The following is a 13,029-nucleotide window of genomic DNA, read 5'->3' as shown; positions in this document are numbered from 1 at the left end:
ACATACAAACACAAATCCGAAGGTCCCCAAATACAAAATGGGTTTCACATATTTTAATAAAAAAAAAAAACAAAATTATGAGAGAGACCCACCAATGAAGCCAGTGATCAAAAACCACAAAATTGCGGCGAGAAGCTTCGATTTTCCGTTTCAAAATCACAAACCAAACACAAATTTTAGATCTATGATTTTCCCTTTCATAATCACAAACACGAACTGAACCTAGAAAAAAAAAAAAATGGAGAACGAGGTGGAGTGAGATCAGCGACGGCGAGGACGAAACGGAGCTGTGCCTGTGCTTGACTGCTTGTGGGCTTGTGGCCGTATGAGTGAGAGAACTGAGAGATGAAGAGGGAGAAGTGGGCATGTGAGACAGTGAGTGAGAGAGCTAAGACAGCTTGGGACGGCGGTGAGAGCTAGAGCGGCGAAGAGAGGTAGGGCAGTTGGGCCGGCGGTGAGATTGGGAGTGAGTGAGATTGTGAGTTGAAGAAATGAGAGGCGCGGAGGTGTGAGCTGAAGAGAAGAGAGGCGAGGGAGCTGAATGCTGAAATGAAATGAGGAATGGGAAATATTAGGGTTTATAACTATGTATATATATGAGGGTATTTTAGTAATTATATATATAACCAGGTTTCGGGCCGGGTTTCGGGTCGGGTTTCGGATTTTTTAAATAAAATCCGAACCCGACCCGGACCCGCTTCGGGTTTTTTAAAAAAAACCCATACCCGACCCTATTCTTTATCGGACCGGGTAAAATCCGACCCATTAGGGTCGGATCGGACCGGTTATCCACAGGTCGGATTTTAATTGCCATCCCTAGCTGATATATCATATTACCAAGTCTATAAAATATAGCCAATTACAAAGTGCCACATATTGCTACTAGGTTTTGCTATCACTACTCAAAAACCAACAGAAATTTGCCAAATGTCATTGAAATAGGGGCATAAAATTTATACAAAAACCAATCACACATCAGCGAGTGTAAGCGATGACATAAGCAGCCTAGCACGTGTAAACGATGACACAGGCAGTCCAATCGGGTGCAGACATGTGTCACCTTGAAAATCAAAACACTTCAGCCAATCATAAGATGCCACGTGTCTTGGAGAATAAGTCTTAAAGCCCCTCCAATTAGAATGTGATACATGTCACCAATCAAACTTTGCCACGTGTCGCTCAGCCACCCTCAAACTCCTATAAATAGAAGTCTTTCTAAGACATTTCAACACACCAAGACACATTGGGAGAGATCTTGGAACACACACACCAAGAGATCTTAGAAGACACCAAGATTCAGAAATACAGAAACTCCGCTAGAATCAAGCCCTAAAGCCTCCAGGAACTTCAAGAACTTCAAACTTCAAATACAAAGAACATTTGAAACAAAATCATCCAAACTACTTGCCTAGATCTCAAAGGTCACTGGAATCAAGATTAAAAGCCTCCAAAAACCTCAACAAATAGCAAATCAGCGAAACTATATAGATTCAAGCCTCCAAAGCCTCGAAGAACTTCCGTCACAACCTTTGAATACGAAAAACATTCGAAGAGAAATCATCCAAATCATCTTCCTAAATCTCAAAGTTCACTAGAATCAAGCTCAAAGCCTTTAGAAACCTCAACAAACAGCAAATCAGCAAAGCTCTAAGGATTCAAGCCTCCAAAGCATCGAAGAACTTCCACCACAAACCTTCATAAAAGAAGAATGCACGAAGAACATGAAGAACACACAAAGAACACACGAAGAATACGAAGAACATGAAGAACAAAGAATTTCTAACAAGCTTATAGCAAGAGATTCATTATAATTCCGTTTCAAAGATATTCGATCCATTCCTTAGCTAAATTGAAGGATATCTTGTATTCGAATCAAAATCACATCACCGCAATTCCAATCAACAAATCTTTCAAGGAGATCAAACCAAAAGATCATTTTTTTTGTAATTACAGAGAATTGTACCACATATTCATCAATACAAATTCGCATTTGTGAAACTATTTTACTTGTTTGATTTATTTCAAACTAGAATTTAGTCGTTCCATAATAGGTATGTTTGTATATGATTTGGTTTTTGATTTTAATAAGCAACGAGAAAATTGACATGTTGAAAAAATAAAATAAAATCGTTAAGAATGCGAATAGTGATCATACACCTATGCCGTGTAATGAAGCAGGAATTTGCCTCATCAGTATGTTCCTCGTCAGTTGATGGATGACCTGTAAAATCTGTGTCACAGAAAGAACTCAATAGATAAGGGCACCGGTTTGGGGCCTGCTAAGGACCTTCCGATACTTAAGTTAGCTTGTTCTTTTTTGGAAAAACTATAATCTCTATCGTAGTGTGTGTTCCCTTTTACCTGGTTTTTCTGGCTTTATATAGCCTTAGGTTGAGTTAATACTCAGCAAACCGTTATGTTGTAGCTAGGTAATCAATGCTTAATGATTGCAATTTAACTCCAATGTTTTCTGTTTGTAACCGGTCCTTAATTCCGCATTATTGGATGATGGTAACGGTAATCTGTTATTCATTGCTCAGTTATTGATTGTTGCTTGGAGTTAATGCACATACGCTCATCCATACCCTTACTTGTCATTGTCAGTGACGATTTTGCAGGTAATGGATAAGCATTTATCTGCTACTCGTCAGTTGCCCCCCTTATTGCTTTGTCATCTATCGTTTGGACGAGCTAAGGAATATGGAAAGTCCGTTTTGAGTAAATTACTTTGTACATGCCTCGAGATCCTCATCCCCTTATATTTATTGTAGGGCGATATTTTCGTTAGCTGATTGCCACATTCCACATTTGTGTTGGCCGCATGTATGTATTTTCCTTGAGTTTCCCGCGCATTGAATACATTTCCTTTTTTTATGAAAAAGCCTTCTCATATTCCTCTTCTTCTTCTTCGTTATACACCAAGCTTGTAAAAGGGTTTCTGCACAGTAAGACTCCTTTATCTCCCTTAATGATTGATTTCGATTTTATTATGAAGGAAACTCCCTCTGTTTCGTTCTTCTTTGCTAGGTTAGGAGTGTTTTTTGAGTCTTCAGGTGGACGCCATCCCATGTAGGTTTATTTGTTCCTCGAGACTATGGGGCTTTCAAGCCTATTTTGATTAGCCTTTACCTTTTGCTCCGTCGTTCTCTAATTGCCCATTACCTAGAGATGACTGCCATAGAGTACAAGGACAACAACGTTAGGTCTAGTGAGTTAGAAACTGGTTTGTCGTCAATGTGGTGAGTCTTCTAATAAAGATTTTAAAATCGTAATGTCAAAACCTCCATCGTCTTCAAAACCCTCCTCTTCTTCTAAAGTTCCTTTGTCTTCAATCCCCTTTCATGCTCTCTTTGAATCTTGCCTTTTAGAGTCGAGACACTTGAAATCTATTCGTAAAAGGTTTCAATTCCCTGAGGGGGTATCTATAAGATTACCTCATCCTAGTGAGAAAGCATGCACCTTTGCCCATGGCGAGGTGAGTTTTTACGAGGCTACTTTTTCATGTGGCCTTCGTTTTCTACTTCATCCCTTTATTATGCAACTCCTTTCTGCTCTTAATGTTGCACCTGGTCAGCTCGTCCCTAATACATGGAGGACGATCATTGGTTGTATGTCAATCTGGGTGTCTGTCCATGATAGGGACATGATTACCCTAAATGAATTTCTTTATTTGTACAGTTTGAAACCTTCCACCCATTATGGGTATTTTGAGCTTCTGCCTTGGAATAGGGAATCTAGAATTGTTTGTGTCTTCCCTACTTCCTTTCGTGACTGGAAGTCACGATATTTCTTCATTTCTAGATCTGGATGGGAAACCATGTCTGATGACTTGTGGGGTGAGGTCCCGTGGTTGCTATGGAAATGGGAAATCCCTTCTCTTGGTGTGTCTCTCTTTTCCTCTTCATTAAGTAGATTGTTTTAAGTTTTATTGCTTTTCTGATACCTTCTTTGCCCCATTTTTTACAGTTGTTGATTGTCCTTTGCTATACCAAAGACAAATTAAGGTTGCCCTTGAGTTTGCCCTCATAGTTGACAATTTCGACGAGCTAGTTGATCCTCGTTGTCTGTACGAGTGTTGTCTTGGACCCGAGCCTTCTGCGTACATTTTGAAGAAAATTTCCCAGGAAGAAAAGAGTAGGTTTTTAATCCTTCATTCTTTCTTGTCTTACCTTGTACATTTTCACCCTACTAACCTTCCTTTTGCAGAAATGGCCACTAGGTACAACAAAGACAAGTACGCCTGTGTTAAGAGCTTGAAGAATGAACCCCTATCTCTCATTACCCCTGGATCAAAGAAACGCAAGCTGGATGAAGGGAAGGACAAGACTTCTGCCCTTCAATCACTTTTTGGTACTCCTTCTTCCCTCACACCTTCCCTCGAGATGATGACCTTCAACCTTCTGACCGCACGCAAGAAGGCCAAGGTTGGCAAGAGTGTTTAGGATGACCCTGCTACTACCCTTGGATGAGCTCATAATGTCATCACTGACGACAAACTTAAGGGCCTCTCGTCTATCCCTTCTCACGAACTTGTCAGTCGTCACATTCATAAACTAGTGCAGGTATTTCATTCAACATTTCTTTATCGCTCGTCAAGTAGTTATACCTGTTAAAAATGACTAACCCTTCCATTTTTTTAGGTTCTTGGTGAGCCCCTTCGTTTAACGGCAAACTATTTGAGCAGTGAGGAGAAGGTAGTAGTGGCCAACTCCAAGGTTGACTCTGTTGAGGTCGAAAGCTCAAGGTTGAGGAAGGATCTGATTGAAGCTATGGACCAGTCGACCAAGACCAAGGAGAAGGTGAAAGAACTGAAGGAAGTACTAAAAGTTGAGAAAAAGCTCGCCATTCAAAAAGACGAGGAAGTCCAAGCTACCTTCCTAAGAACAGATGAGAAGCGTGAGAAGGTGATTGCCAGGTTCTTGGAGTCTGATCGCTTCTCTGGCATGTAGTTATACTTCAAGGGTTTTGAGCTTCTTCGTCGTTGGATGATAAAGCACCATAGTCATGCAGCTGATTTTGCAAATCTATATTTTGAAACCATTGAAACTGAGATTCTTGCTAACAAGGCTAATGAGAAAGAAGGCAAAACCATTACTGAAACCACTGAGGTTGTTGAAGGAGAGGGTGCTACTGTAGGAGGAGCTAATGACAAGGACCGTGTTGAGGAGATTGTCAATGCTCCTTGAAGTAATCCCTTCTTTTTTCTATTTTTTTTTTATTCCATTTTAAAGATAATGGATGCCTCCTATTTTGAGGCTTTAAATTTGGAAACATTGGGTGCCTTTTGAGGCTTTTATTTGGAAACATGCATTTATCTTGTTTAGAACTTTGAAGTTCTTATGATTCATATTTGCTCCTTTATTACCCTGCTTAATAATTTAACTCGTCATTTGAGTTTTCACCATGTTCTGTGATTTTAGCTCATTTTTAAAGTCGTTACCACGTCTATGATTTTCAACTCGTCAGTTGGAGTTTTTACCACTTGTTGTGATTTTGACTTATCTTGTGAGTTTTTACCACCTTTGTGAGTTTAGCATGTGATTTTAACTTATCTTGTAAGCTTTTACCACATTTATGATTTTAACTTGTCATTTGAGTCTTTACCATATTTTGTGATTCTAACCCTTTTGAATTTTTACCACACTTACGATTTTCGCTCATCATTCAAGCTTTTTTCATTCTCGTTTGTTATTTGAATTTGTTGCTGGATTTCAGTTACTTCCTTTTCCTTATTGAACTTTGATATTCTACCAAAATTTATTGAAAAAAAGGATGGCTGAATAAGTCTTATTATTTCATGCATTCCTCATATACGAGGGAATTACTAGGAAAACAACAAACTGAAAATAGCACTAACAAAATACTTGAAAGAAAATAAATACTTAGAAAAAGTAATTAAATCTTGCTTATCTAATGTGTCGTCAGGCGAGGTACTCTTTACAAACAAAGCTTATTAGACCAAAAGGTAGCTTTTACTGATAGTACTTCTTGATGTGTTCCACGTTCCAAGGATGAGAAAGTAGATTGCAATCCAAATCCTTCAAATAATAGCTTCCTCGTCTAGAGTAATAGATGACCTTGTATGGACCTTCCCAAGTAGGCCCTAACTTCCCTTGCACTGGATCCTTAGTAGCTTGGGACACTTTTCATATCAACATGTTGTCAGGGTTGAACCTTCTAAGTTTTACCCTCTGATTGTAGTCCTTCTGCATTTTTTGTTGGTACCAGCCATTCTCAAGGTTGCCTCATCTTTGACTTTAGCCAAACAATCCAAGCTAAGTCTTAGTTCATCATTTTTTGTACCTTCATCTTAATGAGCTTGCCTAAGATGGGAGACTCCTATCTCAGCTGGAATAACTGCTTCAGTGCCGAAGGCCAACTTGAATGGAGTTTCTCCTGTTGGTGTTCTTGCTGTTGTCCTGTAAGCCCATAATACCTTAGGCAACTCTTCAAGCCATGCACCCTTTGCCCCCTCAAGTCATGCTTTGATGAATTTAAGCAAAGTACGATTTGTTACTTCTGTCTGCCCATTAGCTTGTGGATGCCCAGGTGATGAGTAGTGATTTTGTATCCTTAGCTTTGTGCAAAACTCCTTGAATTTTCGACTATCAAAATAACGACCATTATCAGATATGATCGTCTTAGGGATGCCAAACCTACAGATGATGTTCTTCCAAACAAAGGTCTGTATCTTGTCTTCGGTGATTACTGCTAGTGGTTCTACTTTAACCCATTTGGTGAAGTAGTCAATAGCTATAAGTAGGAACTTCACTTGCCTCTTTCCCAAAGGGATTGGGCCGACAATTTCTATTCCCTATGTAGAAAATGGCGAGGGTGAAAAGATGCTCGTCAATAACTCCCCAGGTATATGCTGCACATTGCCAAACCGCTGACATTTATCATATTTCTTTGCAAGTTCAATTGCATCCTCTGCATAGTTAGCCAAAAGTAGCCTGCCCTAATCATCTTTCCCACTTGAGATTGTGGCCTGGAATGGTTACCACAGACACCTTCGTGTATCTCTCTTAGTATGTATGTCACTTCGTCAGGGGTCAAGCATTTCAGGTATGGCATTAAGAATCCTCTTTTGTAGAGTTCTCCATTCAAAACAGTGAACCTTACTACTTGGACTCTAACCTTATTTGCCTCTGATGAGTCAGATGGGAGTTGGCTGTCTCTGATTTAGGATATGATTGGTTCCATCCAGTTGTTTGGTTTTTGAATTGCAAGGGTCTGTAGTCTGTCAATACTAGGGATTGTCTAAACCTCTATAAGCAAGCCTATTGCTGCTAGAGCATTTTTAGTTGAGGCAAGTCTAGCTACCTCATCAGCAGCTGAGCTTTCTTCCCTTGGGATTAGCTCAAGTTTAATGTTATCAAACTCGTCAATGAGCTGGTTCATCAACTGTAGGTATTTCATCATTTTCTCCTTTGCTTCATATTCATTGGTTATTTGCCTAACAATTAGCTTAGAATCAGACATCAATCTCAAATTCTTAACTCCCAAGGCTCTTGCAACCCTTAAGCTGGCAAGGACTGCTTCATACTCCGCCTCATTGTTCGTTGCTGGAAACTAAAGTTGAACCCCATATTTAAGGACGTCATTCTCTGGTGACATCATTCTCTGGTGACATCATTATAACACCGATGCCTTTGAGTCTTCTTACAAACGAGCCATCTGAGCAAGCTGTCTAATACTTTGCTTCCTGGTCAAGGTCTAGAAGAGTGAATTCCGCAATGAAATCTGCTAAAGCTTGTACTTTGATTGCTGTTCTTGGCTTGTACTCAATATTAAACTGGCTTAGCTAAACTACCCACTAGACCATATGACCTACAACATCTAGTTTGCTCATTGCTTTTCGGATTGGCTGGTCTATCATAACTATAATGGTATGAGCCTGGAAGTATGGACGAAGTTTTCTCGAAGCCACGATTGACGAGAAGGCCATCCTCTCCATGCGTGGATACTTTGCCTCGGCACCCTAAAAAGCCTGACTAGTGCAATACACTGGCCTTTGTATCTTGGATTCCTCGTAGATCAAAGCAGAACTGGCGGCTATTGGTGATACAGCCAAGTATAAAAACAAATCTTCTCCTTCAATCGACGGGCTTAACAATGGAGGCTTGGCCAGATACTCCTTGAGGCTCTGAAAGGCTGCCTCACACTAGTCCATCCACTAAAAAGCCTGCTTAAGAACTTTAAAGAAGGGAAGACACTTGTTAGTAGCCTTTAAGACAAACTTGTTTAATGTTGCTACTCGCCCCGTTAGTCTTTGAACCTCCTTGGTTGTCTTGGGAGAGGCCATGTCGAGTATGGCTTTAACCTTCTCTGGGTTCGCTTCAATTTCTTGCTAGGACACCATGAAGCCTAGGAATTTTCCTGATGAAACTCCAAAGAGGCACTTTGCAGGGTTAAGCTTCATCTTATGCCTTCACAAAGTGTCAAACGCCTCTTGAAGGTCTACAAGATGGGTTTTAGATTCCCTGCTTTTTACAAGCATACCATCTACATAGATTTTCATATTCCTTCCTATCTGCTTACTGAACATCTGATTCACCAACCTTTGATAGGTGGCTCCTGTATTCTTCAGTCCGAATGGCATGACTTTGTAGCAATATAGGCCCTGCCTAGTGACAAATGCAGTTTTCTCCTGATCTTCTTCCTTCATTAAGATTTGGTTATAACTTGAAAAAACATCCATGAAGGTTAGTAGTTCATGGCTAGCCGTTGAATCAACAAGTTGGTCAATTCTGGGAAGAGGAAAACTATCTTTGGGACATGCATTGTTCAAATCAGTGAAGTCCACACACATTCTCCACTTTCCATTGGACTTCTTTACCATAACCATGTTTGCAAGCCACTTTGGATAGTAGACTTCTCCAATGAATTTGGCAGTTAAAAGTTTTTCCACCTCTTCCATGATTGCTTTGTTCCGCTTTGGAGCAAACACTCATCTCTTCTGTTGGACGGGTTTCTTTGTTAGGTCAACATTAAGACTGTGCTTTATCACTCGTCTATCGATTCCTGACATGTCTTCATGGCTCCATGCAAAGACATCCAAGTTTTTTTTCAAAAACTTCACCAATTCATCCTTCGAAGTCTGTTGAAGCTCCTTTCCTACCTTGGTGGTTTTGGACGGGTCCACTTCTACTAGCACTACATCTTCCGCCTCCTCCAAGTGTGATTTTTCCTAGACGTCAGGACCGCTTGGTAACATTCTCGAGCCAAAAGTTGGCCCCCAATGATTTCTCCAATTCCATGGGGGGTCAGAAATTTCACTTTCAGGCAATATGTGGAAGTTACTGCCTTAAGGCAATTAAGGGTTGGTTGCCCAAGAATCACATTGTAAGATGATGGACAATCGACGATTAAGAAGTCTACCATCCTCGTCACTTGAGTAGGGTTGGTCCCTGCTGTAATCTGTAGTGAAATTATGCCTTTTGGATAAACACAATCCCCGCTGAAGCTGACTAACGAAGATCCAAAAGGCTTGAGGCGCTTTGGATCCAACTTCATCTAATGGAAAGCCATCACGTACATTACGTCTGCCAAGCTTCCATTATCCACCAACACTCTTCGAGTATTGAATCCTTCAATGGTTAGCATAATGACTAAGGGATCATCATGGGGTTGCTTGATCCCCTTTACATCTTGCTCGGAGAATACAATGTCGTCATTCCCAATGCGACGATGTTTTTCCATTGGCTAATTGACATGGATGTTGTTCACCTGCCTCTGAACTGCCTTCCTCGGGGACTTGTATGATCCTCCAACAATTGGTCCCCCAGTGATTGTCCTTATCTCTCCCACGATGGGTTTGAGATTGTCCCAATCTCCCTCTATTTGGTCATCAGTGGGTTTCTCCTCTGTCCGTTGATGAACTTGATAGTCTTTCTTAACAAACTTCTGGAGTCTTCCCCTCTAGATCAACTCCTCTATCTGTTCTTTCAAATCTCGGCACTTGTCTGTGTAATGTCCATGGTCGATATGGAAGAGGCAATACTTCTTCGGATCTCTTCGCTTCGAGGACGAGCTCAATGGCTTAGGCCATTTCAAGGTAGGGTCGTCTTTTATCTGCATGAGGATCTTGTCCACAGGCATTATCCAAGGGGTGAAGTTTAACTTCTTCTTTGATGATGCCTTTAGACTACTTTTGCTAGTCTTAGCTTCCGTATGACTATCTTTGCGCTCCTTCTTCTTGCTTTGGGACTCTAAGCCTTTGTCCTTCTTTTGTTTGCCCGTTAGTCCCTTTGTCGTTAGTGCGTCTTCTCTATTCATGTATTTTTGTGCTTTAAACAACAGATCTGTCATCAAGGCTGGATGAGTTTTCCCTTGGGAGAAAACAAGGTTAAGGTTGTTCAGCCCAGCTTGGAAGGTCGTTATTATCACCTGCTCATCAGCCTTGTCAATTTCTAGGATTACTTTGTTGAATTGCTTCACATATTCCCTCAGGGTCTCTCCTTCTTGCTATTTCACAGTTAGTAGGTAGGAGGTAGGCCTCTTATGGCATTGGCCTCCAATGAAAGGAGTCACTTAGCTGGTCAAAGTTCGCAATAGACGCTGCAGGTAGTTTACTGAACCATACCCTTGCTGCTCCCTTAAGGGTTGCCGGGAATGTCCTATAAATAACTTCGTCTGGGGTTTGTTGGAGGCTCAGAAGTGTTTTGAATGATCTTATATGGTCCAGAGGGTCTTTGGTTCCATCATAGACCTCCAGTTGAGGAAAATGGAATTTAGGAGGCCAAGGGCATTCTAGAACGCTAGTTGTGAAGGGTGAGTCAGTCCTTTTGATCATGCCATCTAGGTTCATTGTTGTTTTCCCTTTCATGGTGTTCTTGACCTCGTCCAACTCCTTCCTCATGTTTTTCATCATTTGGTCACTACCACAAGTTGACTACACAGTATACTCTGATCTGCTATTCTTTGGACAATAGGCCTCGTCATTGTTGTCACTGCGATTGCGTTAAGACTACGATATGGTCGGAGTCTCAGGGCGCGCCTTCCGCTTCAATTCTTCATTTTGTTTCATTAACTCTTGGACGTTAGTAGTGAGTGCTTGAATCTGTTGGGCCATTACGATTGGGTCCGTAAGAGGTGATGAAGTGGAAGTGTCCATGTGTCTTAAGGAACTTTGTCGGTAGAGATACGATGATGACTTGCCTGAGAGAATTGCAACTCAATTGTTCCCCATAGACGGCGCCAAACTGATGAAGCAGGAATTTGCCTTGTTAGTATGTTCCTCGTCAATTGATAGATGACCTGTAAAACCTATGCCACAGAAAGCACTCAATAGATAAGTGCACCAGTTTGGGGCCTGCTAAGGACCATCCGATACTTAAGTTAGCTTGTTCTTTTCTGGAAAAACTATAATCTCTATCGCAGTGTGTGTTCCCTTTTACCTGGTTTTTTTTTGGCTTTATATAGCCTTAGGCTGAGTTAATACTCAACAAATCGTTATGTTACAACTGGGTAATCAATGCTTAATGATTGCAATTTAACTCCAACGTTTTCTGTTCGTAATCGGTCCTTAATTCCGCATTATTGGACGATGGTAACGGTAATTTACTATTCATTGCTCAGTTATTGATTGCTGCTTGGATTTCATGCACATATGCTTGTCCATACCCTTACTCGTCACTGTTAATGATGGTTTTGCAGGTAATGGACTAGCATTTATATGCTACTCGTCACCGTGGATTTAAAAATGCTGATTTGTTAGGTTACAAAATATCTTCACTTATTAATCAAGTAAATTCATTTTTTTAGTACATGTACACGTCTCCATCAATTGTTTTGGTGGCACTGGCAATGCTTTCAAAGAATAAAATAATGAAAAGTAATTGAAAATATATCATAATGAAATTAACTAGTACTCTAGAATAAAATTGGATTAAATATCCAACCATCCAAAATTATAGATTTGGACCCTCAACCCACCAACAATGGATAATGACCCAACAAGTCCAAAACAATATATTTGTTAGAGAGTAGATTTTACAGGAAAAAGACTCTATAAATCAAGTGTGGGCTTAAATTGATTGGATTCGTGCTAAGAAAGTAAGAAGACACAATTTAGTAGAAATAACACACCTCGGTCAAATCCGAGGATGAAGTGTTCTTATATTGACTCAAGTTTATCTAAGTACAAGATGTTCTTTCCTTTCTCTTTTTCTTTTCCCCGATTACATGCCCTATTTTTCACGGGGGCCTTTCCTTTATATAGTCCCTCCATCTTCAATCCCAGCCTTCCACTTGTTGATCATGTAAATGATCTCCTGGATGCTTGTCCCATCAGAAACCTCCTGGAAGCTTTGTGAATAGCTGTGAACTGAGATATCACTGTTCGTGTGTCATTTTCACATAAATGCAGCCAGTTGGTTAGGTGTAGAGCATTTAATGTGGTGGTAGCAGCCTTCTTCCCAGATACTTCTTCATTTGTTATTGGTTATCTTCCTTGAAGCTTATCCATTAAAAAGAAATATTTACCTTTTGTATAGCATTCCCAGGATGGCTAGGTTCCAATCTTCCACAATACTTTCCTGAGGAAGCTCGGCTCCTCAGGAATTACCACCAATTTGTTGTTATACTTTCTTGTCCTCGGCCTGTTGATCCTAACACTTAATAAACCTTACTACCATCCTTGGTTTCTTAGGTGTCCTCAGGTGCGGCCCACAGCCTAACTCATTTACTCGACTTGCTTACCCTTACAATAGCCCCTCAAAACGCCAACTTTTTTCTTCATTGAGGAAAATGGGGTTTTGATTTTTGCTTCAGAATTTCACACACTTAGTGAACATTCCCACGTGATAACGTCTTTTCACTTACTCTGAGCACACTCCTGACACTTCGGCATCTGCAACGCCCCATTAATTGTTTCACACAGCGCTCTGTCCCCCATGTTCTACAGTGCAATGCAAATCCTTTGGTGGAGATTTTCCATGGGAATTCGAGCAAGAATTTTCCTGCTTATCTTGCTTTTCTATATAAAGGAAGCAAGAAGTCCATTTCTTGAATGTTCAGTCCATCCAA

The 13,029-nt window shown here is 40.6% G+C and overlaps 1 protein-coding gene across 1 annotated transcript; it reads right to left on the bottom strand.

Moving 5' to 3' along the window:
- Nucleotides 1-9,921: 9,921 nt before the first annotated feature.
- On the bottom strand, nucleotides 9,922-10,861 carry LOC115961343. Its single transcript, XM_031080339.1, has 2 exons — nucleotides 10,586-10,861; nucleotides 9,922-10,467 (listed from the first exon to the last, which is right to left on the bottom strand). Exons 1-2 carry the CDS (start codon nucleotides 10,859-10,861, stop codon nucleotides 9,922-9,924), a joined length of 822 nt encoding a protein of 273 aa, XP_030936199.1.
- Between the last annotated feature and the right edge of the window lie 2,168 nt (nucleotides 10,862-13,029).

The sequence above is a fragment of the Quercus lobata genome, chromosome 9 (assembly GCF_001633185.2).
Source record: "Quercus lobata isolate SW786 chromosome 9, ValleyOak3.0 Primary Assembly, whole genome shotgun sequence".
Lineage (NCBI taxonomy): Eukaryota > Viridiplantae > Streptophyta > Magnoliopsida > Fagales > Fagaceae > Quercus > Quercus lobata.
This window is presented reverse-complemented; position numbering and strand designations above follow the sequence as displayed.